Raw genomic sequence first — 27,848 nt, forward strand, 5'->3', positions numbered from 1 at the left:
ACAGCAGGCTGCCACGCCACTCATATACGAGCCTCACAGTGAGGCTCACACACACAGAACAGGCGCCTTTCATACACAGATAGAGGCAAAAAAATGGCGAAATGTGGATTTATACAACTATAGATCACAGTGAGGTTTACTAAAAATGTAATCTTAAACTTATGATTGACTACATCTGTTGCTTCATTTAAATTCAAAAATGTCACGGACACGCCCATGTGCGGCAAGCCGAGAGATCTGGCACGGCGACCTGCGTTGAAGAAAAGTGCCAGTGGCTCACACAAAGCTGCAGTTCCTCATCCAACCACTAGTCAGGACTAACTTGTATCTTTCCTGAAAAGCATTTATTTTGGTCAGTAATGTTCTTGTTTATTTTCTATTAGCATAAATTACCAGTGTTTTCTTAGGCATGGATGTAATTAAGGGAATCTGGTTTTAATGTGGCATTTGGCCCCGCCCAAGATCGGTTTCGGCAATCGGCCGATCGAGATAAAAGATGATCGGCAACAGGAATCAGCCCCAAAAACACTGATCGGACTATCTCTAGCATTAGCTGTGTGCAAAGTTGGATACCGCTGTTTAGCAGAGCTTGCATTGGAGATGAACCAGTAACCTAAATGTGGGAGGTTTGGGCATTATATTTTCCAATCATTAAAACAACCCTGGTTGATAAATTTAAGTCTCTTATACCAGTTAGCCCTTAGCTAATAAATATTTTTTATTATAATTTTTTTTTTATGTGCGGGTCGAACGGGTCCTACCACCTTTTTAAGACATGTTGAGAGAGAGAGAGAGAGACACCAATCCTAGCGTTCTACATCAGCTGTCATTAGCTGTGTGTGTGTGTGTGTGTATATGGCCTCAATAAACCAGCCCTCAGAGACAAAGCCTGCTTGTGCTGAAGTGTGGGAGTCTCTGCCCTTCAGTTCTAGTCCTCGTGACCCGCTGTGGCCAGGCAGTTCAGCATCACTCACCTTGCAACAAAGTCAGCCGAGGGTTCAGTCTGGGCTAGAGGGTGCCTTTTGTTCTGGGCACGGGCAGCGTTATCTCGAAGGACAGATACGTTTCATTTTGAAAGTGAAAGAATGTGGAACAAAACAGTCTGTCCAGTGCTTTTTATTGTGCATGTGGTTTTCTTTTTCTTTTCAACACTTGACTATAGCATTTCCTGTATGTCTAGAGGGGTGGGGTGTGTACACTTGGCCTCACATGGTATCTGTCAAATCAACAAGGCACTGCCTGTTCCTTTCAACCTTGTTAGGCAGTTTAAAATGAGTGTGTGGAAGATGCCTTTCCTGTTTTCAGCCATCCTCTATAATGGTAAAATGTGACAGGAAATTAATAAGTATAGTACGAATATGATTGGCAATACAGTACCAGTACCAGTGTAAGAGTCTTTCCCTTCTGCTATTGCTATGCATGTAGAAATGTAGAAATTGTGCTTGCCTGGTCTTAGAGCTGAAGAGCAAGTTTACTAAAAATTACAAATTATTCCATCATGGTTTGTGAAGGTGGTCATTGTGTGTAAGTAAATGTAAGTGATGTGAAATTTGTGATGTTAACTTAAAGTTCAGCTTTCAGTAATTTTGAAAGTAATGTTTTTTAAACAAAAAAAATAAATGTTCAACTTGACTTACAGTCAACAGTGATCAGTTGGCAGCTTGCACGGTTATCATCTTTATGATATTAGTTATATGATAATATCAAAATTAATACAAATTAAGAGTCATAGTAACCAGTAACTCGTGTTTTTGTTAAGTCATTGAAATATTAGAATCTTTAAAGACCTGTTCATGATTTAAACTTGTGTACTTTTGTGTCGTTTTTGTTTAAAAACTAATTGTCAACTTTGACATAAAGGTGGGCAATCTGATGATATTCCCACTTGTATTGTAAACAAAATCTTATAATTGAGATACACACTGTGTTAACCTTGCTTTTAGAGCTTGTGGTAGAAAATAGGACCCATTGCATTGTGCTCAAACCTTTTATTCATTTATTTTTTGTAATATTTTAAAATAACAGTGCATAATAGGGGGTTTGGATTGATACATTATTTGTGTCCTTGAAAATATGTCAAACGTAGGCTACATGTTAGACTGTGTACTTTGTAACAGTGCTTTGTCTTCTATGATGTAGCAGGCAACAAATTCAGCCGAACATAGCTATATCTAGGTTTTGAAATACAGCCATGCCTTTATGTAATGCTGAACTGATATTGACCTTTAATAAACTTTAACACTTAAATTAATGTATAAATGATTTGATGGAAACGTAGCTTGTGATTGCCCTGGAGACAATGCTACCTTTAACTTAACAGGCACTAGCTGTTCAGTACATTTTGGAAAATATATAAATACAGTGTAGAGTTCCTGTAAAGGAACACCGTGCTTAAAAACACTGACCCAACTGTAAAGAGAGTATATTTAGTACAGTGTAATTAGCTAAAGAACTGGAAGTTTTAATAAAAAGCAATCTACTCTGTATATGACAGTGTTAATTGAACTGATCACGTTATTTGAAAAAAAAAAAAAAATACTGTGTATTTACAAAGTTTTTACATATTGTAATATATTATTTTACTATATAGCCCAGGCCTAAGTACAGGTTAGTCTACAGTACAGTAACTGGAAATATAATCACTACTATGTATTCTTAACTGTATGTTCTTTACATTAGTAAAGTCCAGTATGTGTTTATTCTACAAAGAAACCTGCAAGTCACATGTTGACAGTCAGTGTTCCTCTTGTTGTTTTTCAGCTCCCCTTCGAGAAGGAGATCTACTACATCCAGCACTCCATGCTCTACCTGGTGCCCATTTACCTCTTTAGAAAAGGAGGTGAGCATTCGAACATTGTCGTGTTCTCGCCAGTGACATAAAGACTGCTGACTGCTGGCCCACAAACACTTATCAGCCATGATGGCATGCATGCAAACACACCACAGCATCCTGTTTACACGTTTTCTGCTTCTTTTCACACGCTAGGCATGTAAAAAAAAAACAAATCTCATATTTGCCTGGCACCTGCTCTTCTCTCTGATATGGAGATGCTATTGTTTGTGGAGGTGTTTATTCTAGTGATGTGCAGAGAGAGAGAGAAAGAGAGTGAATGGTTTTAGAATGAGGATGTGCTCTGAGGTACCTAGATTAGTGCTGTTCTGCCATCTAGTGTTCAAACCTGGCTGTTACATTGTTCCTCAGCTTTGATGTGACATGGCTTGATCAGAGCGATGGTTAATGCATGTTTGCGTGTCTTTGTAATGATAACTTTGAAGACAGCCTGACCGATCCTCTGTGGGAGGAGCGAGCAGAGATTGGTTGGAAGCTGCTGGTAGGGTGTGTACTGGAATAAGCAGCCGTAGTGAAGGGAGGCTTTTGCACTGCAGTGGGTACAACGGGCTGGCTGGCATGTGAGCCCGCTGTTACAGTTACATAAGCTTGCAAAAAAGGACACACCTTGCTTTCCAGCTGGGAGACTTTTTAGTTTCTGATCAAGAATATTGCATCTAGAGGGGGGGGGTCAGTAGACTATTGAGTACAATAATATTGATGTTGATAATATACTGGTGTTTTATAAGGGTTGTTACTATAATTTGCCTTTTTTAAATCAGTTAATTCTTTTAAATAGTGGTTCTAACATTTAATGCGTTATTGATTCAACAATAATAAGCAGTGAAATTAATTTGTCACTCATAAATAAAGATGATACAAAGTCTCCTTTGACCAGAGTCAGAGAAGAAACACAGTTGCTTCTATAACGAACCTTTTTTTGGCATAGAGATATCGGTTCAAACCAAATTAGATGTTTGCAAACTTGATGTTAAAAAATCAAAACAAAAAAAGATACAGCTCTGCAAAGAAATAAAACAACACTTCTTCAATTTCTGAATCAGTTTCTCTGATTTTGCTATTTAAAAGTATATGTTTCCCCCAAATTCCAAATAAAAATATTGTCATTTACAGCAGTTATTTGCAGACCACCAGTCTTGCACACTGCTTTTGGATAACTTTACGCCACAACTGGTGCAAAAAATACAAGCAGTTCAGCTTGGTTTTAGGGCGTGTGATCATCCATCAATTTGGTAAAATCAAACAATCTTATCCTTTTTAAGTGGTCTCTTATTTTTTTATATACGTTTTATTCTGTGTATGGTTTATAAGTCACTTCCCCAAAGTCATTGGACAGGAATTCTCTGATTAGGGTACAAAAAAAGGAAGGAGGGGAGAAAGCGAGGGATGTTTTTGCACTTACAGGAAGGGAGGGACATGATGGAAAAACAGACTGAAGTTTCAGAGCTCATGATGACTCTGTGATAGAGCTTTTGTGTATTAATGTAATGTAAATTTTGTTCTGCTGCAATACTTGTGTGTGCATTAGCATACAGAGAACAATACACCCATTCATTAGTCGTGTGTGTATGTATACACACACACACACACACACACAGCTGCAGGCTCGGTCATGCAGTCATCAGATTTAACCTGTACATACAGCGCCCTCTGTCCGCCATATCTGGAATTACAACGAGAATGAAGTGTAGTGTTAGCAGTCAGCACACATGTAATGCTGAGACTGGGATTGCTGTGTTAGAACAGATTGGATACTTGTGAACATAGTGTAGCAGCAGACCCCCCCCCCCTCCTGTGAGGGGATTCAGCTAATTTAGTGTGTGTTTATTGCTGACACAGGGCTTCTACACACAGTTTTGCTTGTGCAATCTATTTAAAAAGCAGTAGAAACTGAAGATGATGCTTTGGAGGCAGAGTGAGTTTTAACTGAACGTCTAGACAGAAATATATATATATTTTGTTTTAAAGTCACTGCAATACAACTTTGACAAACATATGTTCTTTCATTTACAGCCTCATATATATGAATAAAATGTAATGTTTATGAATACTTATGAATATCTATTAAGTTAGCTGTAGTTATGACTAGTCTGTGCACAGTGTTTTTCAGTGAGGCTCAGCTATGATGGAAAAGACTAAATAATGCTTTTAAAATGTTGCTAATCTGAAGGTAAAATGGGTGCAGTATAGTTCTGTCTCGCAAGGGCATTGGTGATATATTGTGTGTGTATGCTGAGCTAACATTAGCCTCCGTTTCTGTTCATTATGTCCATGTCTGCTGGTTCAGTTGAATGGAACGCTTTTTGGGGTAACAGATACATGTAATGCTGGCTAGTCTTGTAGACACCAAGCTCTAATGATGGGTCAGAACTTTTTTTGTAGCAGGAGAGACCTAGATAAAAATAGGCTATATGTTTTAGTGTTCTAGCTAATTTGTGTGCATTTTTTTTCTTCACTTTTTCACTTCCTCCCAGGTGTGTACAAACCGGAGCCGCTGAGAGACATGTGGTGGGCGCTGTTATCCACAGGCATCCTTTTCCTCTACCACTTTGTGTTCCTACAGGGGCTAGGAATGGTAAGACACACACACACACACACACTACAACAAAAAATATATACTAGAAGACAAACCAACAAAGCAGAATAAATACATTCACCTCAGCAGTTCAATTCTATGCATGAATATACCTCAAATTACTGTTGTAGTAGTAAGGTGTTTAGATTCACTTATTTACTTCATTTGTCCCTGGGGGGCAATTCAAAGGGCATAGAGAGTAGCTAAAAGAAGGGCACACGACTCCCTTCAGGAAATATTACACACAAAATACAAACACATTCACAGATACACGTGTGCTATTAGATCAATGTACAAGCGTCATTTTAACAGTCAGTTTTCTAACATTTCAAGAGCTGAATTGCCCTAGGGAGAAAGATTATTTTCCTCCTCTGCGTCTTACAGTAAGGACAACTAAGTCTCTGTCCTGAGGTAAGCCAGTCAAATTCAAGATATTTAATACAAGAGGGGTCCTGTAAAATCCTGTGGCCCAACTTTACAGTTTGCTGATCACATTAGGTGGTAAGAGAATGAATAGTTTGTTCAATGATCTTAGAGCGGATTTTAACCTCTGTGTTAGAGGAAAACCTCAGCATGTTTTCAAATTCTCCCCAAATTACTTGTATTCCTTCACGATCTCCACCGCCTCTCCCTGTATGATGGTGGTGATTGCCTCAACCTGTTGTCTATGTTCAGGCGAGGTGGTCACCACCATCTCTCTAGTTTTACTTATATTAAGCTTGAGGCACGAATTTCCACATCACTCCTCAAAACTCTGCAGAGCTGAACCATGATGTTGCATATGATTAGAGAGCAAAGACAAGAGTTCTGTGTCATCAGCAAATGTCTCTGTGTGACAGTCAGGCTGAACAGATCTGCAGTCATCTGTGTATTTATCTCAGCACTACTATTCAAGTCATATGAATGCAATCTACACAGAGGAAGGTTTTTTGATGAACAAACACCAATATTAAATAATTATGGATGTTAAATATTCAGTGCTTCCCCGGTATGTGAGCCTAAGGGGTTGTGATAAGCAGCTTTGTTATAAAGCTGCAACTTTTCACCAACCAAATTCTGGTGCTTCTGCTCGATCTGATATTTACTAGTTTAAGAGTCCAATGATTACAAGGTTTTTTTTCTCTCTCCTGTAAAGTTGCTGTTTAGGAGATGAGTGTTTTTTTACTGGATAGTAACGACATCCACATATGCAAAGAAGTTGCTGACTGAGTACCAGCCAGCAGATTTACAGATGCTGTTACCTTATCCAAGCATTTTTAATTAGAAGTATATATATTTACAGCTACTTACTTCCATTTACTTTCAAGTCAAATGTAGGAGCTGGGAATTAGTTTAAGTTTACATTTAGATAATTCTACACCAGTTCCAAAAACAACAAAAACATTTAGCTAAAGACTTTTGGAGTTTGTTTTATTCTATCAAAATTAATGGCTCAGATCTGCACCATATTGTCTGGCCAAGAACCTGTGATTTTGCAGTGGAAAGCGCAGAAATGTTGGGGATTTTGGCACCATAACAGTGGAATAGTGAGATGGGTTACCTTAAACTGACATAATGCATTTACAGCACCAGTGACAGAATAACACTTCCCACAAATCACACTCAATTGTTCCCCAGAGTAGCAGGAGTACGGAGCCCTAGAGAATATGAATGTTTCTCCATCTTTTTCCATAATCTACACACTGCACTACTCCTGCTGTTCTGTAGGCTGACGAATGCAAATCCTACTACAGGCTGTGAATCAGTCTGCATTTTTCATCACGCTCCTAACTGCTTTCAGAACCAGTGTCTCATTAGTGGTGCTGCATATTCACACGTTTCACTGGAGCAGATGGCATATCCCACATCCAGTCTATTATTTCTTGTATTTGCTGTTACACTGCCTGTCCAAAGTTTGGGGACACCCTGCCTTCTTTTTTGAGTTTGAAATTTCTCAGTGTCTCACAATTCAGTTAAAGAATAACAGTATAAGCTGTTATTTACTAAAGCTTTAGGTGTATTTCATCAGTGTCTTCCTTTGTAGTTTTTTATTTATTTATTTATTTATTTACTTTTCCACCCAGTGGAGATTTAATTGTTTCCTCTTAAACCTATTAATAAGAAGTCATACAGAAACTCTTTTAGCTGAAAAGTGGTTTAAACAGCTTAAAATGGCGAGAACTTTAAGATTGCAAATGTTCTTAAAATAACGAATGAATTTAAAGTAGATATTTGTTTACTCTGCTCTGCAAAAGCACCACCAATTGAGAACTAAGATTTGAACAACATTCATTTTCTCATCATTATACCATATAATTTTCACAGAAGATGAACTTAAACTCCAATGTTTTAAGAAATATTTTTTTGTTTTGTTTTTCTAAAGCTCAGGGGCTCACAAAGAGGAAAAAAGAAATGAAATACGTGTACGGTACCTATACTGTTAAAAAAAATATTATATTATAAATATTATATTATACTTGGAGGCAGTAACACCACTAACCACTACACCATAAAACATACAGCCGAGACATACAGTGTCTAACACTAGAAGCATCAACAACTACATGATTTAAGAATAGCTATTGGATTGTATGTGATATATTTATATATATATATTTATATATATATATATATATATATATATATATATATATATATATATATATATATAAAAATATATATATATATAAATTTAAAAAAATAAATACGGATTTTATTTTTATTTATTTATATGTATATAAAGGGCTTTGAAATCTCCTACAGACAGAAGAAGCTGCCGGTTCTCTCTCTTTACTCCACTTAATAATTCTACATCAGTAACAGGAATCAATCCAAATTCTGCATGTTTGAAAATAGACATAAATAGGAAAAAAAAAATTATGATTTTTATTCATTATATTTTGACATGAGCAAATTTATTTTTATATTTTCTATTTTTCTATAATTGTAATTAGTTATAATTTTCAGTAACATTCCTTATCAAACATGAAAGCTTGTTATGTAATGTTTGAATAGAAGTCCTCAAGATTTAGGGATGTAATGTCAGGCAGACAATTGACATAAATCCTGTGTTCTCCAGTATATACAAAGTGTTTGTTAAATTGTTTTAGGAAAGCATCAATGATCTGCAAATTTTTACTATTTTAGGAATCACGCTAAATAATATTCAAAAATGCCTGGTTTGAAGCTGAAAATTGAAATTACTTAAATTACATAATTTATTATGGTTGAGGGGAAAAACGTTAAACAAAAGTATAATTTTTGGTGTTGATCTATAATATTTAAGGATGTTGGGAGTGGTAATTAACCTTAACTCCCCTGAATGTTTTCTTACTGAATCTGTTATTTATCTAGGTGACAGAGGTGAACCTGAACAACATGCTGTGTCCGGCTGTGTCCGATCCCTTCTACGGCCCCTGGTACCGAGTGTGGGCCACAGGTCACCAGACCGCACTGACACTGGTGCACGGCAAAGCGCTGACCATCCTCTCCCACCACACCGTGCCCGCTGTACGCCACCTGCTGGATACAGCACGCCTGCGCAGCAAGAAGGTGGACTGAAGCTTCATAAGGGACTCGCCTCTTCCGCTCCGCCGCCGCACACACACGCACGAAGCCTCACGCACTCCCGCACTCGGCGAACCTCCTGCCGTCATCCGGAACTCCAAACTCATCTGTTACTGTGTCGACAAGTGGTCAGTGAAGTGTTGCTGCATGGCTCCTGTGTGTTCAGCGGGAGTAAAGCGTAGGTCAGTGTTTTTACAGGAGCGTGAAAAGAGAAGTCTTTTCACTCAGATCGGTTGTGAAACTGCTAAACTTGCCTTGCTTATTTACATGGGAGGTTTTCTTAAACCAAGCTTCTGGTAACACACATACACACACTTACATACATACATAAAGTTCACTCTCAAGTTGCCTTTTTTTTGGTTCATGTTTTAACAGTGATGTGGGTCCAACCCAGCGTTCTCATGGTTAACAGATAAATCAACATCTCACCTTCATCTGAAACTGTATTTTGTCGTTTAACCTCAAAAACGTTGCCATTTTTAAACTTCATATTTAAAGACAATTGGTACATATTGTCTTGGTTAACATGTAGAAAGCATCGATGTGATGATATTGTGTTTGTATCAGAGATGTGTGGTGCTTTCAGGCTCTCTAATATCCAGTTTTTGTTTAATTATGTTTTTCTTGTTGGCATGTAAATAATCAGCTTTTAGAATGACTGAGCAGAACACACTGTTACCCCCCTCCCATTCACGATATAGGACACAACCGTGAGCCTCTTTACTAAATGTAAAAGTGGTTTTGTGGTTTTATTGTGGAGAAGGCTTGTTCTCAAAGTGTTGTCTATCTGTGATGATATAAGGGAAGAGATGGATATATAACTGTATCAGATGTAGCTGTGAGGCATTGTAAGGGAAAGTAGTTTTTTTTTTTTTTTTTTTAATTCCTCATCAGAAATCTTTATTTTTTTTAATAACATTTTTAATACATGTTCCTGCCTCAATGGGGTAGTTTTTATTTTTATTTCAGGCACAATTTAATTTTCATTTATATTACGGTGTTCTTGGTTCTTGTCATAATACTTTTTAGGTTTTGATTCATTTCTTTTTCTATTCCTAAAAAAATTAATAATAAAACTGAACATATTGTATAAACCTTAAAAGTACTGTTCAACAAACAGCCATGTTGCCACCCCATGTACATTGAACTCTGGAGACCAAGAATGGACTTAGCATTTTGTTTTAATAAAGGTGGAAGTTTTTCATTGGGAGAAAGAAGTTGTTTACACACTTAAGAAGAGTTGCGTCTGGCTTTTCAGTTGGAGGGCAGATCCCTGTTGAAGTTTGAGTGTTTTTGTCCCCCCAGAGTTTGACACCCTGGCAAATTTCACGCAAATCTCCAGTGAAAAGTGTTGTAATTAGTGTTGTTGATTTTTGAACGCTGTATCTCAACAGGTACTGGTGGATTCTGGATGATTCTGGCCCAGGGATAGAACTATCTGGATATTAAGGTGTTGCATACTTCTGACTGAAAGGGAACATTTGTTGTTGTTTTTGTACATATTTTTAGTGAAATATGTATTGTATGTACTGTGTTATAAAAATAATAAAGTTCTACTCCCAGGTCTCACTGTCCTCAATGAGTTTGTTAACCTTCTTGGTAAAAACTATGGTAATATCTGTTTTTCCTTTTTAAAAGAACATAACCTATAGTTGCTATACACTACAATTGTGTTAGGTCATGGGACTGGAACTAATTTTATGACCCATGATTTTATGAAGTACAAAAAATTACTACTGGGCAATATAAATTAGAGCAATAGTGTGTTGGTCTAATCCAAAATATCAGGCATTATGTAAATCAATAGAGAATCTTACAATTAAAAATATTACTATACTGACAGAGATTAACAAAATGATATACAGATTAAATTATTGACTCGTAGGTGAAACACAGGAAAACTGTTGGGTAGTAACTGATTAGGTAAAGCCTTTAGCAGATGTACATTGAGGAAAATGAGTATTTGAACACTCTGCGACTTTAAAAGTTCTCCCACTTAGAAATCGTGGAGGGATCTGAAATTTTCATCTTAGGTTCATGTCCACTGTGAAAGACATGATCAAAAAAAAAAATCCGGAAATCACAATGCATGATATTTTAAATAATGTGTGTGTTACTGCTCCAAATGAGTATTTGAACACCTGCTAATTAGCAAAAATTCTGGCCTTCAAAGACCTGTTAGTCCACCTCCACTACACTTATTATTCTAAATTAGAAGCAACTGTTTGTTTAAAGTCCGGGGCAGGGTTGCCAATTCGCACAAAAATATCCAGCCCAAAGACCGTCTACAACATGACGTTCAGAAGCTTAAATGTACATTTTATAGAGAGAATGTGTTTGAAATATCTGTAGTCTGCTCCGCCCACCCCTACCCAGCCACGACACTACATCGAGTTGCCAAGTTGGGCCAGGCTGAATCCACACAATCCAGTGAGACGCGTTCAGTAACTTCTACCACTACGGAACCCGGAAGAGGCCGTGGATTAGGGTTGCAGCGGTAACCGGTTTCACGGTATACCATGGTATTAAAATGCACGGTTATCATACCGTGTGTGTTTGCTTATTACCGGTAAAACGCAAGCCAGCAGAGAAACTCACCCGCGCATGCGCAACTCTGCTCCGCTTCAGCTGCTCAGTACACAGCGGTGAGAACAGCAGAAAGTGCATCAGACTAAACATTATCTCCGTCCGCCTAAAAAAAGGCTAAACTAAAATCAGCAGTGTGGGAATATTTCAGAGACCCGCCGAACGCACCCGAGGATGGTTATCCGATTTGTAATCAATGTGGCCGTAAAGTCACAGCTAAAGGTGGACATACGTCAAACCTGTTCTCCCATCTCCGAGAACACCACCCCGCCGTGCAGCGCAAAGTATGTGTTTAGTTTATAATTTTAATCTGAACATAAATAAAACCTCTTTGTAGTCGTGCACAACCCATGCGGTAAGCGCCCGCAAAAGCGCTGAGTTATCCGAAATTTGGGCACGCAGGTACAGGCGTGAAGTGCGTGCTACGATGGATGCACGTGTCCGTGTAAAGGTCCTGGCCGGACTGGATGTGAAAGACGCCATTCATTTACATGCGTTCATTTTCTAATTCTGACGTGCCTGTTTTTCATATGTTAAAACCAGACTGTGTGAAAGCCTTAAAATAGAAATCTCTATTGTGAGGATCATGTCAGAAATAAATCCCCTCTTTCTGCAGTATCTGGTTATATACCAACTTGGCAGTAAAACGGACGTTTACAACAGTTGTTGATCAGACACTGACCCAGGCTCAGTTTATCAGATATTAAATAATTTAAACTTAAATATTGTACTGAATAGTTTAAACACAGGATCTTTACTTCTTAGAGGACATGTAATGTGTGACGTGTGTGTGTGTGTGTGTGTGTGTGTGTGTGTGTGTGTATATATATATATATATATATATATATATATATATATATATATATATATATATATATATATATATATTAGAGGTGTGCCAAAAAATCGATTCACATAAGAATCTTGATTCTCATTTACTACGATTCAGAATCGATTTAAAATGTCCCAAAATCGATTCTAAGGTCCAATCCCATTTCTTCCCTTGGCCCTACCCCTCACGGTAAGTTCACACTGCAGCGGCACGAAGCGTTTTTCGCTCCGCCTCCCACTGCCCAAAGCGACCGTGGCCGCTGCAGTTTGAACTTACCGTCAGACCCACACAGAGCGTAGGTGTATGAGAATCACCGGTAAGATGGCAGAACAAGCACTATATTACCTTAGATTAACGTGTAGTTTTAATGTTTTATGGCAGAATGCTTCATAACAAGCATAAAAAAGATCGCTAGTAGTTAGTTTCAGTTTCTGTTAGCTAGCTAACTAGCTAACTTTCCAGTTCCACCTTAAATAACGCTACAGGTGGCAGCGGGCTGCAGCATTTAAGGCGGAACGGAAAAATAACAATAAGCTAATCAGAGCTAATTTCAGCTCCCCATCACAGAGGAATTAAGGAATGGACAATATGAATTAATTTCTCCACCTCCTGCCCCCTTTCTGAAGAAATACAACGGCCTAAAATTAACTAGTTAATCAGCAGCTGCTCCTGAACTTTAGCGCTCCACTGCTATCATCACATCAGCCCAGCAGCGTCACCTACACACCACCGCTAGTAGCCTTATAATAAAGCAGTGTTATTTATTATTTATTTATTGTTCATTAACGTCATTGTGATATCCCAGTGATTCCTCTGTCACTGAAGACCCACATTCCTGCACATTTTATTGTTTTTGTAACACATTACCTTCTCCAGGACCAGTGTATATTTTGGAGGCTTTTTTTTCAATAAGTTTTCAATAAATTTTTATAAATCAAATCGTTTTGAATCAAAAATCGATTTTGAATCGAATCGTGGCCCCCAAAATCGGAATCGAATCGAATCGTGAGATAGTAAAAGATTCCCACCCCTAATATATATATATATATATATATATATATATATATATTTTTTTTTTTTTTATACACCCTTAATGCCCTTAAGAGTAGTGGAAAAACCTGGTTTCCTTCACCTAATGGTGTACAGTTTATTTTTTTTTAAGGAGACATTATCTATATAGTTGTTCCAGGTTTCTACAATAAATAGTTAATTGAACAAAAAACCTTTGTTGTAATTTCTTTAAGGGTCAGTTTAATAATATATGTAACAAACTGTGATACCGTGATAACCGTGATACCGCGGTATTTTCTGAGACGGTTATCATACCGTGAAAATCTCATACCGTTGCAACCCTACCGTGGATATAAAAAAAAATTATTAATTCGAGTAAACGAATTTCAATTCGTGCTCACGATTTCTTTAAATCGAGTGAACGATTTCTGTAATTCGTGCTCACTAATTCTGTGATTTGGGTTGAACTTTTTTATGCGCACTAACACAAGAAGCTCAGAGGGCAAGGAGCCTTTTTCTCTCTTGATCTGTTTCAGGGGTGCGGTGAAGATAATCAGTTATCTATATCAGTTATAAAGGTAGATAACTGATTATCTTCACCGCACCCCTGAAACAGATCAAGAGAGAAAAATGATCCTTTCCCTTCGAGCTTCTTGTCTTATTGCGCATAAAAATCGTTCACTCAAATTACAGAAATCGATCACTCGAATTAAAGAAATTGTGAGCACAAATTACAGAAATCGATCACTCGAATTAAAGAAATTGTGAGCACGAATTACAGAAATCGATCACTCGAATGACATAAATCGTGAGCACGAATTAAAGAAATTGTGAGCACGAATTAAAGAAATTGTGAGCACGAATTAAAGAAATTGTGAGCACGAATTAAAGAAATTGTGAGCACGAATTGCAAATCGTTCACTCGAATTAAAGAAAACGTGAGCACAAACTGCTATATCGTTCACTCGATTTAATTATTTTTTTATCCACGGCCCCTCCTGGGCTCCTTATACCACAGCAAGAAAATCACATTATAAACAAGCTCATGTGAACTTTATCCGTAGCTAGCTAAACTAGCCTCAAGCACCGCTAGCTGCATTAGCCTAAGCCAATCCTGTTATACCTGAAAAATCCCGCTGCTACAAAAATACACACCCCAGAGCTGGAGTTAATACTTTACAGGTGCTAGCGGGTGGTCACTTCTGAAAATTTGATCTTCAATTTGATCCTTTTTAGTCATATATTTATTAAATACTGGTAATAGACTATCAAAAAGTTTGATTCATCAAGCTCAGGTATCTAAGCATTTTTTTTATTAGATGCTTAAGTTGGTATGCAATATATTTGGTAACTTACAGTAACAGGGTTGCAAATCTAGGCTAAGTTGTGGTTTACCGCAGGAACAGATGCTAACTGTAAAATTAAGCTATGTATACAAGATTAAGCACAAACGGTTATATAAGTATATAAAGCAAATTTTGACTCTACTCATTATTAGTCTTACAATATGAGTAACAGGGTTGCGTTCACTGAGTGACACACACAACTTGGACAAACATATTTGGGAAAAAAAAAATTGAAAATTGTTATAGCACTTACTCTTGGTTTTGCCATGTGGGCAGAAAATGTCCTTGTGATGTAACTTCCTTTGTGCCAGTAGACAAATATTTTTAACTCTTTCTCTGTCAGGTAAAATTCCTTATGGTAAAGGGGTTGTGCGCATGTTGTGGGACACAAATTAATAGCATAAAAACTGTAACATGCAAAACAATGTAGACCAAATAAGATGTTTCATAAGTAAAGGAGATGCATATCAACAGTATACAAGAGGAAGTCATTTATTTAGAGCTTATTTTAATTGTTAAATTTGCCAAAGGAGTTAGTCACCCAATTTGTGGGACAAGAGAAAACGGCCATTTTTTTTTTTAGGTGGTCCAAAGGTATTCGGTCTTTTGAATAATATCTAAGGAGCTTATCTTTCCACCATATTTTACTGTTTGTCTTATAACAAGTACGTTGTTCACAAAAAATAGTCATTTAGATATTTTTGATATGTACATTTGAAATTTAAGTGGTGGGCCAGGAAATGTACCAAAATCCTGGAATGTCCCTAGTATTTACTGTTTAGCTTAGCAAAGCCAGTTTAGACTTGTAGGAGAGACAGAGAAGGGAAAAGTCTATTCTAAAACCTGTATCTAGCGTTATAATGACTGCTAAACAGCTAAATAGCTAGATAGTTGCTAGGGATGACCATAAGTAACGTTTACCATTAATCGTTTTAACGTAACAATTAGGCAGTAGGGCTGTCCCTTAAGATTATTTTTTAAACGATTATTCTAACGATTATTTTTAAACGATTATTTTTTCGATTAGTCGACTAATCTATTTATTGAGAAACATATATAAAATTATTATTATACGTTTTAAAAGGGAGGAATTCTACTTTTGAATAACACACTGCCTGGCCAAAAAAAGGTCACCACATGTACAGCACGTTGTTCAGATCTATAACGCTAAAAAAAAATGGATAAGCTCCCATACACCACAAACGTGTGTTGCACTGTTTTCTGTGACCGCTAGATTTTGTGACCACGGACAAGTAAGTAGTTCTCAGCAGACCGGTGCACTGGCCGTTTCGAAACGTGTTTGTTTCAAATGTTTACTCCGACTGACCAAAACGGTTAAGTTTAGGGCTGAGGGTAAGGTGTAGGTATAGAAAGCTTCCGTTTTGCCAATGAACGCTCATAACCGTGAGCACTGGTCACAAAATTCCGACGGTGACAGAAAACGGTGTAACACCGCAGCGCCGACGGCGCTAGCTAAAATAACTTAAGGCAGCTAGCTTAGCTAAACACCTGAACTTATGAATAATGCTACAGTTTCTGGAAACTGCGAAATGCCAAGCACAAATACAAACCAAAAATGCATAATTTCTGCCTGTGGCAGGTTTAAAACCTTTGGTAGACAGCCTTAAGTCTTTTTAAGGACACCCGCGGAGAACCTGATGTAAACGGTACTTACTGTGTTGTCTTGATCCCATGTTGACATAGTGCTCCTGCATAGCAGTTGTGCTACTGTGATAGGCCATCCCCATTTTGCACATATGGGGAGGACCACATTGTTGCCCTTTTGCGTGAAATGCTCCCAAACTTTCGATGCCCGCTGGCGTGTTTTTGTAAGTGGAGATCGATGCAAATCGATGTATTTTCGTAATCGATGACGTCGATTATGTCGACGCGTCGCCCCAGCCCTAGTAACAATTAATTAACGTAACAAACAACTCAACATATAAACACATTGAGAGCTAAACTGAGTCACTATAGAGAGTAACTATCGGTTTCTGGGGTATATTTTGGAGTATTTATCACTGCCGAGGTATTAATCAGATGTGACACGGCTGCTCCTCCGTTGTGACTGATTGCAGCTCACGTTAGAATGTAGCATGACTGCGTTATCCAGCACATTCAGATCACTTTAGCTAAGTTTGCTAATTTATCTATCTCTCTCAAATACACTCTGTAACTTAAAGGGATAGTTCGGGATTTTTGACATGAATCTGTATGGCATCAACATGACCAGTGTCGTGCATTCTCACTGACTTACCCCCGACCATGTCCGCTGAGCGGAGTTCTTGTCCAGTATTGTCCGAGCCGAAAGTAGTCCGGCATGTTTGCTGGGGTCACGAAACGAAAGCGTTTTTCTTCCCAAAACAGTACGAGTGCAAAAGAGTGATTTATTTGCATAACAAAAAACGGTGTCTGCAAAAGTCACGCCTCATTATCACTGGGGCACTACTTTCATTTTGGATCAGTGCGCATGTCATTCTAACTGCGAGCAGCGCACTAGTCTTTCAGATCATTGGCTGCGCTCAGCTTAAACCAGCAACGCAAAGAGCAAGCTTTAGAGAGAAGTTTATCGGCTTTTAGAAGCTTCTTGAACACAGATTTATACATTTGTATGTGTGTGTGTTAAAATGGTGCGGACTTGTGATTATCCAGGCTGTAGCAACAAAGATGTGGCTGATTCTCCGCACAGTTTCCATCGTATCCCCGTGACTGACATTGCTCTCAGGCAGCTTTGGATACTTGCAATGGGCTTCCATGTGGACACCAAAGTGGTGAAAATGAAGAAGCTTCGTGTTTGCGGTGCGCACTTCAGCGAGGATGACTATGTTTCTCCATGCCCGCTGTTGTTTGTGATGCAGGCAGCAGCTGGCCCGCCGACGTCCTCATCAATTGACAGGAGAATTGAAGGGTTTTGCCCATTGTGTGTGTGTTTGTTGGATTTGTGTGTAGAGTTCTGAGAATACGAGGCATGTTTTCAGAAATGTGTGTAAACAATCCAGAAAAACTGTAACTGAACCAGCTCTGCTAGCTTCCGTCCGGTACCACCGATCTCTCGAGCTCTGGCAACCTCGGGGGGTGGAGTTAGTGTTTGGGAAGGAGAAGCAGGAGGAGTCAGAGGACAAAACAAACACAACACTCCGGGAAAAACTACACATTTAAAATAGAAACGTACTGCTGAAGCCGTGCTGACAAGAGCTGCCAGTACTTTCACTCAACATGTTTCCTTAATATTTAATGACATATCCTAATCATTTTATCATTTACTACTGAAAATTTGTTGCATAGTGGTTCTATTGAAGCAAATGGCAAAACAACTGTACGACTTGTATTATCAGTATTGCTATTTATCTTAAAGTCATTAACAGTATTGTAACATTAGTGTTTTATATCCCAGTCAGGAACATTTATAAGTAACATTATTAGGGGAAAATGATATTTACTTACTCATTTTGTTCTTGCCCCTCCCGAACTCTCTTCTCTCCTCTGAACATTATTTTCATCTTCTTGTAATTTCTGGTTACATTGTGATTTTTAAACAAACACAATTTGGCGGGAAAACCACAAACCTGTTAACTCTGGTCTGGGGCAGAGACTTAAAAAAAAAAGATATATATATAAAAAAAAGAAGCTATACACAGTCTATGGTCTGGGATGTAAAGCCTGGGTGTAATTAGCTCTTAACGATTAAAGGGAGAGACCTTGAGTCCAAAACAATTTACTATCAAAATAAAAGTCCCCCTTAAATCTGTAAATGAAATATTATGAGTTAGTTTGAGAAATTGTAGAGTTAAAAACTAACTAAAAGCTTACTGTCAATATTCAGAAATGGGCCTGGGCTCCCATGAGTTAAAGTTAAAATTTAGTTATAGAACTCGGGGCAGATCTAGCACAATGTAACGTTAAACCATTTCTTGAAAGTATTTAAATTGTTACCTGTAGAAGCTAATAATACACCTCAAAAGGAGCTAGTTTTATCTCCAGCACTAATTCAGCACACCTACATTCTGTAATTAAGGTCAGATGAACAACACACATTAACACACTGTCCTATATTGATGCACTTGGGATGTTCAGTACTGTAACTTGAGAAATTCATGAGTTAAAATAAAAGGACAGTTCTATAAAGAGATACGTCACTATGATACATCACCACTGGTTCTTTTGGGTTAAAAAGTGTCACAAAGAAGACAAGATAAAAATTTATATATCTAGCCCTAATCTAGTTTAGTAACCAGATGTAATTTATTTTGATGTAAAATAAGGATGGGATTCGGTTAATAATTGTGACTATTTATTTACTTTTTTAACTATTTATTGTATATGTATGTATATAGTTGTGTTAATGCTATTCGAATGTTACAGATCTTAATAAGCAGGATAATAAGAAAGCTTACATTAATTTCAATTGTAATGCCTTTAAGAATAAAAAAATAGGTCAGTTTCATCTGTCACCCACTTTCAGGCCTCGCTCAATCTTCAATAACTCAACCTTATAAAACCACACGTGAGAACATTATATGCAGAAAATGAGAAATAAAAAATATGCAGAGCTCTCAGACCTCAAATAATGCAAAGAAAACAAGTTCCTATTCATAAAGTTTTAAGAGTTCAGAAATCAATATTTGGTGGAACAACCTTGGTTTTTATGCATCTTGGCATGTTCTTCTCCACCAGTCTTCCACACTGCTTTTGGATAACTTCATGCCACTCCTGTTGCAATAATTCAAGCAGTTCAGTTAATTTAAGTCTTCCCCTTGATTATATTCCAGGTTTTTAATTTGGTAAAATCAACAAATTTCAGCATTTTTAAGTGGTCTCTTATTTTTTTTCCCCAGAGCTGTACATACATACTGCTTAACCCCGATACTTGGTAAGTCAGAAGACAACAATGTACATGATTAAAAAAAAAAAAAAAAAAAGTACACAAGAATTCACACAACGACACCATTAAATGTTGCTCTTTCAGAAATTTTATTGGATAAATGATTTAAAAGGTAATAACAATGTTTAAAACTACATTATCATCGCCACAGCCATAGCTCACATACCCACTGATAATCCACCGATATATAAGATTCCCCCCCCCCCCCCCCCAACACACATTTTTTTATTGATTTTGTCAGTTTTCTACTTTTTTTATTTTTATTTTTGGAGCCATACTATCATAGTCTCAATAAATGCCCATTTCAAGTCTCATCACACTAACAGCAAATTTAATGGGGAAGGAGAGAAAGGTCTAGTTCTACAGGGGAGGGTCCTTTTTTTCCCCCAGGTCATTATTTCATCAACAATTTCAAGTTACTAAAGCAGAAAGAGAGAATCCAAACTCAAAATATAAAGAATGAAAAGAAACCGGTGGGTATGAGGGGCTACGCCAGGCAACCCCGGAGCCCGCTGTGCCAATGCTGCACAAATCGTCAATCAGTCAATCAGTTCCAGAACATAGAAAACCACTAAAATAATTTAGAAACTAGATCCAAAATATTTTTTTTTGAAAAGAATCAACTTTTGATGTACAAAAACAGTCATTTTGTTTACTTTTTTGTTGTTTTTTTTTGTGTATTTTTTTTACAAAATGTTCTCAAAACACAAGTTTATTGTAGATCTTATTCATGTCATTTATTATTATTATTATTTATACTTTTTTTTTTCTTTATCTATCAGTGCGATTGTATACCAGTGCTGCTACTGGGTCCAGAGTAAAGAAAAGAGGCTTCATCTTTTTTTTTTCTTTAAATGGCATTTAAAAATAAGGATCAACGCATTTTTATATAAAGTATAACTGCTGGTCTTAGGAAAAAACACATTAAGAAACCCATGAATCTAAGAGGCACGCTATGGGGTTTTCTTTTTTTAAAAATATACATAATAATAATAATAATAATAATAATAATAATAATAATAATAATAACAATAAACAACAATGAAAAACAAAACATAAAACTGTGCAACCTAGGATTACACAGTCACCCACACCTAGTACGGTGTCGATGACGGCTACAATGTAAATCATTGAACTTAGGTTGCTAAAACCCTAAAAGAATGTTAGAAATTGTCTTTAAAAAAATAATAATAAAGTAAAAGAAAAACACAGAAAAAGACATTTCTCTTGCAGGGGTGTTTTTTTGGAAGGACAGGAAGGCAGGTCTTTTGAGCAGCATTTGGACATGGCTGGAGGCATCTTTGGTTCGGTCGAACACACAAAGGTAACGTGAGCCTACACATTCCAAGTATGGGAAGCAGGACCTAAACCTTCGTACTCTGCATTTCGTTCAGAGTGAATGGTTGCAAATACCTAACTGTGTTGAGGACCGAGCAGAGGAAGGAGAAGGTCATTCTCAGGGGCAGAACGTGTGATGGACAGTGAAAAACTGCTACCAACGAGCATACTTTCAACTCATCTTTGCCTAAATGGTGCGACAGTAAGACAGTTGTCAGTTTCCTTTAGCTTTAATGTGTTCGAATGCTTTGGGCCCAGCAACCACTAGTGCCAGGGACTGTAGAATTAAACCATATCCCCAAAGTGCATTTTCCAAAGTGGACTACTTCGCTGACACTCGAACAAGCCTTCAAGTATTCAAAGAGTGTGAGACAAAGAGAGAGAGAGAGGGAGAGAGATCTTGACTGGAAACTTGTGAGAAATTCCCTAGCCATCTTTCAGAGGCGTGGCAGGGGTTTGGCTGGATGTAACAGTACTATGAGATGAGCAGCATAGTGTAGTTTACGTTATGGCATTGTCCATAATGGAACGGGTTCTGAGAGCTGCTCAGAAACATGCATTTCCATATGGTTCAGAGTTTTCCGCACAATGGCATCTGTCGAAACACCAAATACCCACTACTAACTATCTCGTCCTTTACTAAACTCAACAAACTTTACTTTGTTGGATGTATAGAGCAGTTAGGCCTGACTGAGGGAAGTTCTTTTGGCCACGTCTTTTTAAGCAACGTCTTCCACGGCTGGCTGAGCCGAGCGCTAGTTCATAATACAAGGAACCACAATAATGAAAACCTGCATAACAGAATGGATGTAAAGGTGAATAATCATAAATCATAGGGACCTAGAGTGGTGTCCTCAGTCCTAATGACCCTCTCCATGCTCCGCCACACAAATACACTAATCTTTCTTAGCTACTGTTGCCAGGTCAGACAAGCTTCACTGGACATTGGCAACCTGAGAAACTGTAATGCATAGCTCAGTTTTATTGTATGTAAAAGTGTGTAATGTACAGTAATGTATATGTATATATATTTTGTATGAGTGTGTACAGGAGAAGGAGGTGTTTGTTTGGTAGGTCAGGGGGTCATTATATCAAGCATTCATCAACATTAGGTCTTTATCGCTATTTTACAACCATAAACCACAATGATGCAGTCAAGCTCACTAGTTCAGCAGCTGACCCAGACAGAGACCACCTGCTTTTGCCGGACCTTTTGATGCTTTGGTCCAGATTGTAGTTTCACAGCACCTTTCACACCAGCTATTTCGGATCTGACCAAACAGAGTCTAAAGTGAAAGCACCCTTAAAACTTGGTGTTGCAACGCTAAACGAACTGCACTACAATTTCTCTAGGTCTACATCAAATGGGATTTTGCCAACAGTCTACAGTCTAAGCCTTGTTTTCCACCTCTCAGCAGTCGCCAGGAAAGTACACCTTTGTGGGCTGAGCATGAATCGGTCAATCCTTAAGCAATCTTAAGCACAACAGATGAGTTGAGAAGCGTATGCCCGTTTCCCCCAGGCCATGAGGGAAGGATGGGGTTTAGACTTGTGACTCCTTGTCCTTTCAAACCTGCAGGAAATTTCAACGTTTTTTTTTTTTTTTACACTGGTACAAACAAAAAAAGAAAAAAAAAAAAAACACCTGTAAAACAGATCTGCATATATCAAGGATAAGAATAAGTCTGATATGATCGATGAGTCCGCATGACCAGTCACATTTAACTGCGACCACCCCCCGACAATGAGGTCCAGTAGCACCATTTTATATTGTCTTTTTTTTCTCCTCATCAATATTCTCTAGCAGTGGAACAAACATGCCATGATTCAACAGGAGGTCCTCTATACATACATGCAACAAATGTATCGCAGAGGTGTATACATTAGTTATGCATGTACGCAACAAGACTCGGTGTACTTGGTTTTGCAGCAGAAAAAAAAAGGATTCAGTTTGTGCTGTAGTTGACCGTGGACCAGAAAATGGTGACCTGACCGTTCAACAGTTCAGTTCAGGGGAAGGGAGGGGTCTAAAAGGGGACAAAGATAACCAACAGTAGCTTCTGAACTAATACACCCGCAACAGTATGTTTGAATAAGAAGTTTTCGGGCTTGTTTGGAGGCAGACAAAACATACTGACATGTTTTTCAGTGGTTTTTGTAACATAGTAAGGGATCAAATGGGGAAAAAAAAAACAGTCACAGCTGGGCAACGTGAGGCCTCGCTGGAAAAAAGCAAACGCCTTTGAGACAGCTTAACAAGTCCAGCAAGCAGAAAAAACACACTTCACACTTTCTGCTGACACAAATCTGAGGTTGCTGGCCCTCACAGTTCTTGCAGTGTAACGGTGGGAGTCAAAACAGTGCTCTTCAGTCATGACTAAACAACAACGGCGCAAACCGCGTTGAACCTTCAGGGCAACATTTTGCTGGTCCACATTTATTCAAACCATTGTTAAGGCAACACAACTGAAATGAGGGTGTTTTTCTTGGGTTTCAAAAGCTGGGAATGACTGTGGATGGAACACCAAAAAAGCCCTTAACATTTTGCATATGAAAACAAAGAGAGAAAGAGAGTCCTCCGCTATTAAAAGCGTCTCAGCCTCATCAAGTGTCTGAATCTCAAATGCTTTGTTCTGCACTGAATCTACTAAGAGCAGGAGGTTTTGTCTACAGAATGATGAAACTATGCATGCCCAAAAATATGATTTTTTTTCCTTTATTTTAAATCGCATATAATTCTTCTGAACGGGTTCCAAGACATTTATGGAAGAAAACCCCCCAACTTGCTCAGAAAAGACCATCTAAACGAAAAGTCAGACTAAACAGTGAATACCTGCAGACAAAGACATGATGAAAACATTCCAGCATTTCATGGCAGAGCGAAAAAAAGATGCAGTTATTCTGAACAGCACACGAGTTATGACGAGTGTGGCCACCAGAACAGCTGCACGTGCTCGACGCGAGGATTCGCAAAATAACCTACTGGATTATGGCAACCATTCGTCAAGCTTGTGGCGTTTGGATTGTGGATGTAAACATTGCTCATGCCCAGCATCATGAGGTGTCGTGGTGGTTTGGCATGAACTTCTCGAATGTGAGGTAACATCTTAAGAACTTTAATTCTGCGGAAGTTTCGGCTCGACCACAAAGATTCGGACTGACTGCCGGAACCACAGTACCGCCAAATCAGCCAAATACCAGGTGGTAAGAGTTGCTTTCTCCACAGGACCACACCAGAAAATTCAGTTCAATTTTTCTGGTCTAAGAAAAGCCTCAACCATCGCGGCCTTTAGGGGTGAAGATTCCAACTCCAAGTAAACAAATTCCCACTTTTAATAAGAAATAAAAAAAAACGGACTCAAGCAACCACCCTGACAAAGCATGCACTACAAAGAGTATGGCTTTTTTGTTCAACTTGTCCCTGTCGTTAGAACTAAGTCTCTTGCACGTTTTCCTCTCCGTGTGACAGAAACAAAGGTTTTAGAGAAAGGTGGCTGACTGACTGGGGGAATGCCAACAATGTGTTAGCAGCCCGCTAGCCACAAACTACACATGCTAACACTTCAGGTGTACTAATATTTGCTGGTTTTGATAGCAAACGGAGAGAGCCCACCCTCACATATCCACAACACTGACTTTCTTATCTAAGAACAATGAAACGATCTGTAATTTTACTATCTTTTACCATAATTTGAAAGAGCTTGAAGAAACAATTTAACGAACAGAACGGGTAATGAACAACCAACACTAAACACAATGGCTTTCACTTTTTTTTTTTTTATCTCTCTCTCTTTTCCACAACAAACAAAAAAACAAGTTGACTGTTCATCCAAGCCAAATGGATTCTATTCAAAGATGTTCCAGAACACCATCAATGCGAAGAGTGGCTCTCTCTGGCATTGCGGATAATATTTTGGAATTTCCAATAGCTAACTTAATCTAGCAGTTTCTTATTACGAGTTACGGGTTCGTCCACACATTAACGCACATGTAACGCCACACACAGAGGAAAAGAAAAGCAAACTGCTCCTAAGCTAGTCCGTCTTTGGCTAACTTCACAGTTACAGAGCAAAACAGCTCTAAAACCCACAACAACAATTCACAATTTCAAAAAATCACCCCTCACAACGGTCAAGCAAATTTATAGAGGAAATCAATCACACAGAGAGGAAAGAAAAATAACTGGAACTCTGGGATCGCCTACATGTTCTACACACATAAAAACCAACTAAAGAAAATGATAAAAGCAAACAAAGCAACAACGCTGCCCTGGAAAACTAAGAGCCGAGTGGACACTACACAACTTAAGCTTCAGTTACAGCCTCTTTTTTTTTTTTTAACAGTTACAAAGTCAGAGCTCTCAACCAATGCCTTTATGGATCGTTTGCCTTTTCTGACATGTCTAGTATCTAAACAAAACTGTCTGAACTGAGCGACAAACTGATTCTGCATTTTAACTCAGCCAATCATTTGCCACTCATGCATATTTCAAAAAGCATTGCTTTTTTTTCCACCTGCTTCAACGATGCCATTTTCTGTTTTTTTTTGCATTTGGTTTTTGCACTGCTGTCACAATTACTTCTGCCTTGGAAGAAAGGGTGTACATTCATCAGTGCATGGCGACACGCTACTGATGCTCATCACATCAAGAATATCAGTTAAGTGGCTGCGTCCTGGGCAAAAAATGTGTAGCATTCATCCGACTTAAGTTGAGCATACATAAACTTAAGAGCAAAAAGACTAGCCCCTCATTAATATGACTCATTTCCATCCACAGACTCAAAAACCTGATTAGGATTGTTGAAAAAAACAATAAACGTAGTACTTGTTTATTTGCTTAAAAAAATAAGAAAAAAGGGGTTATAAGTCGATATATATGCTGCAAAAACTAAATTAATAGAAAAGGATAAAAAGGAGAAAATAAATGATTTTTTCTGCGTCACAACTGTGATGCTTCTCTGCCACCCGCTGCCATGCCGCCATCATGGAGACTGTTGGCATGACAACGGAAACTATCATCATAAAATGGTACAGTAGTAGAGATAGCTAGACCATGAGGGGGCAGGCTCTCCCGGGAAGAGGTCCGCGGAGAGGTCCAGTGACTGGTCATGCGGCTCGCTGTCAGGAATAATGGTTGTAGGGGGGGAGAGGGTGCCCGATGCCGTTCTGGTAGTGGTGATGCTGGCGATGGGCGATGTACTCCGCGTAGCTCATGGTCATCTTTTCGCTACGGTACCTAGAAGAACAAAGAAGGCAGAAATGTGGGAGTGAACTGGTGAAGCACAATGGTTTATGTAAGTTCACACAACGGCTTGATTCACTTCAGCTCACAGTTCAAGGCCATGTGATACCAACACATGTATTTGCTATTGGGCTGAGCAGATGAATTAACTGAATTAACAAAGAAAAATATTGATCTTATATTAGTTTCAAAACACATTTGGTTTTTTTCCAATGTAAAAGGTGCCGGAAGTGGATTTTACACACAAGACATTTTAGTTCTAGACGCTGATTTAAAGTGACATTAAATTTTAAACTGTTTTTATAATTTTTTTTTTTTCCCCAATTTATACGGCCAATTACCCAACCCACTCATTAGAACTCCCACTATCACTAGTGATGCCCCAACACCAGGAGGGGGAAGACTATCACATGCCTCCTCCGATACATGTAAAGTCAGTCACCGCCTCTTTTCAAACTGCTGATAATGCAGAATTGCCGAGTAGCATCACAGCGCACTTGGAGGAAAGCGCAGCAACTCGGTTCTGATACATCAGCTCAAGACTCCTTGTGGTGCGGAGAGAGTGCCATCTACCCACCCACAGAGAGCAATGCCAATTGTGCTCTCTCAGGGCTCCGGTAGCCAATGGCAGGCTACATGAACAGGATTCGAACCTGATCATAGTGGCAGCGCTTAGCCCGCTGGACCACTCAGATTTGGGTTTGGAAAACCCTGCAATTATAGGAATGTCTAGTAGCTTAGCAGCCATCTTGGCAAAAAGACTTACACTCACAAAACACAAGGATCCTAAATTTTTTAATAGGGAGAGGCCTATAAATCCAAATCTGATCCAATAAGCCTGTTTCAAAAATATATTTCAGTTATAAAAAGCAGCATAACCATATTGAAGAGTCAGAGAAAGTGTTTTTATTTCCTGCCTATGCCTATGACAAAGGAGAAACTTAGCTTGCACCATTAATGTTTTGTCTGACTTAGTCCAACAAAGGTAAGGTTACCTAGTTAGCTTATTCTTAGCTTGATGTAGGTTCAATCTATGTTTACTATTATCTCATGGCATTATTTATGACCATCAACTAGCACTACCATTCATGTGCTTTGGCTAAGTAGCACAAGTGGCTGTGTTTTGAAAACAAACACAGTCCTACCCTTCAGGGTTTCTCCACAGACCAACTCACCTTCAAATCAGTCAGCTACAGCTAGCTAACTTCAGCAAAATCAGTGACCCAAGACATACGTAAACATTATTGGGGCAGATTAAACCAAACACAATCTCTTTGAGGTCTTGTTGACGTAACGCTACTCCTCAGCGGCTTTTTCCAGTGGAACAAGCTGTTGGTGTCTCCATCCCAGCCCGACAACAAAGCTAAGTTTTGTCCTTCTCTGGTCAAGCATCAATATTTTAACTCCTATACTCTTAAATCATTCAGCATCTGAAAGAGCATCCCTAGGATGGATATAAGCTTTGTGCTGGCTGAGCCACGACAGGAGACACCTGTGTATGCATGAGGAAGGTCTAGACTCTCCAGAGCTGTATACATGCTTGAATGAGTTGAGGACCGGAGATTAAGCCAGAAGTACACAGGAGTGTTGGAACAACACTCTGCTCAAGTTATTAAGAAAAAAGAGGGTTGGAAGAAAA

The 27,848-nt window shown here is 38.5% G+C and overlaps 2 protein-coding genes across 2 annotated transcripts in view; one reads left to right on the forward strand and one right to left on the reverse strand.

Annotated features, from left to right (window-relative positions):
- Positions 1-10,536, forward strand: part of LOC103030241 (transmembrane protein 164) — a 50,411-nt gene extending 39,875 nt beyond the window's left edge. The window contains exons 4-6 of the mRNA XM_007247060.4: positions 2,761-2,839; positions 5,326-5,426; positions 8,760-10,536. Coding sequence (XP_007247122.2) covers positions 2,761-2,839; positions 5,326-5,426; positions 8,760-8,966 — 387 coding nt within the window. The 3' untranslated portion in view covers positions 8,967-10,536. The remainder of the gene's footprint in view (positions 1-2,760; positions 2,840-5,325; positions 5,427-8,759) is intronic.
- A 9,158-nt stretch (positions 10,537-19,694) lies between these two features.
- Positions 19,695-27,848, reverse strand: part of ammecr1 (AMMECR nuclear protein 1) — a 73,945-nt gene continuing 65,791 nt past the window's right edge. The window contains exon 6 of the mRNA XM_007247058.4: positions 19,695-26,203. Coding sequence (XP_007247120.1) covers positions 26,089-26,203 — 115 coding nt within the window. The 3' untranslated portion in view covers positions 19,695-26,088. The remainder of the gene's footprint in view (positions 26,204-27,848) is intronic.

The sequence above is a fragment of the Astyanax mexicanus genome, chromosome 17, assembly GCF_023375975.1.
Source record: "Astyanax mexicanus isolate ESR-SI-001 chromosome 17, AstMex3_surface, whole genome shotgun sequence".
Lineage (NCBI taxonomy): Eukaryota > Metazoa > Chordata > Actinopteri > Characiformes > Acestrorhamphidae > Astyanax > Astyanax mexicanus.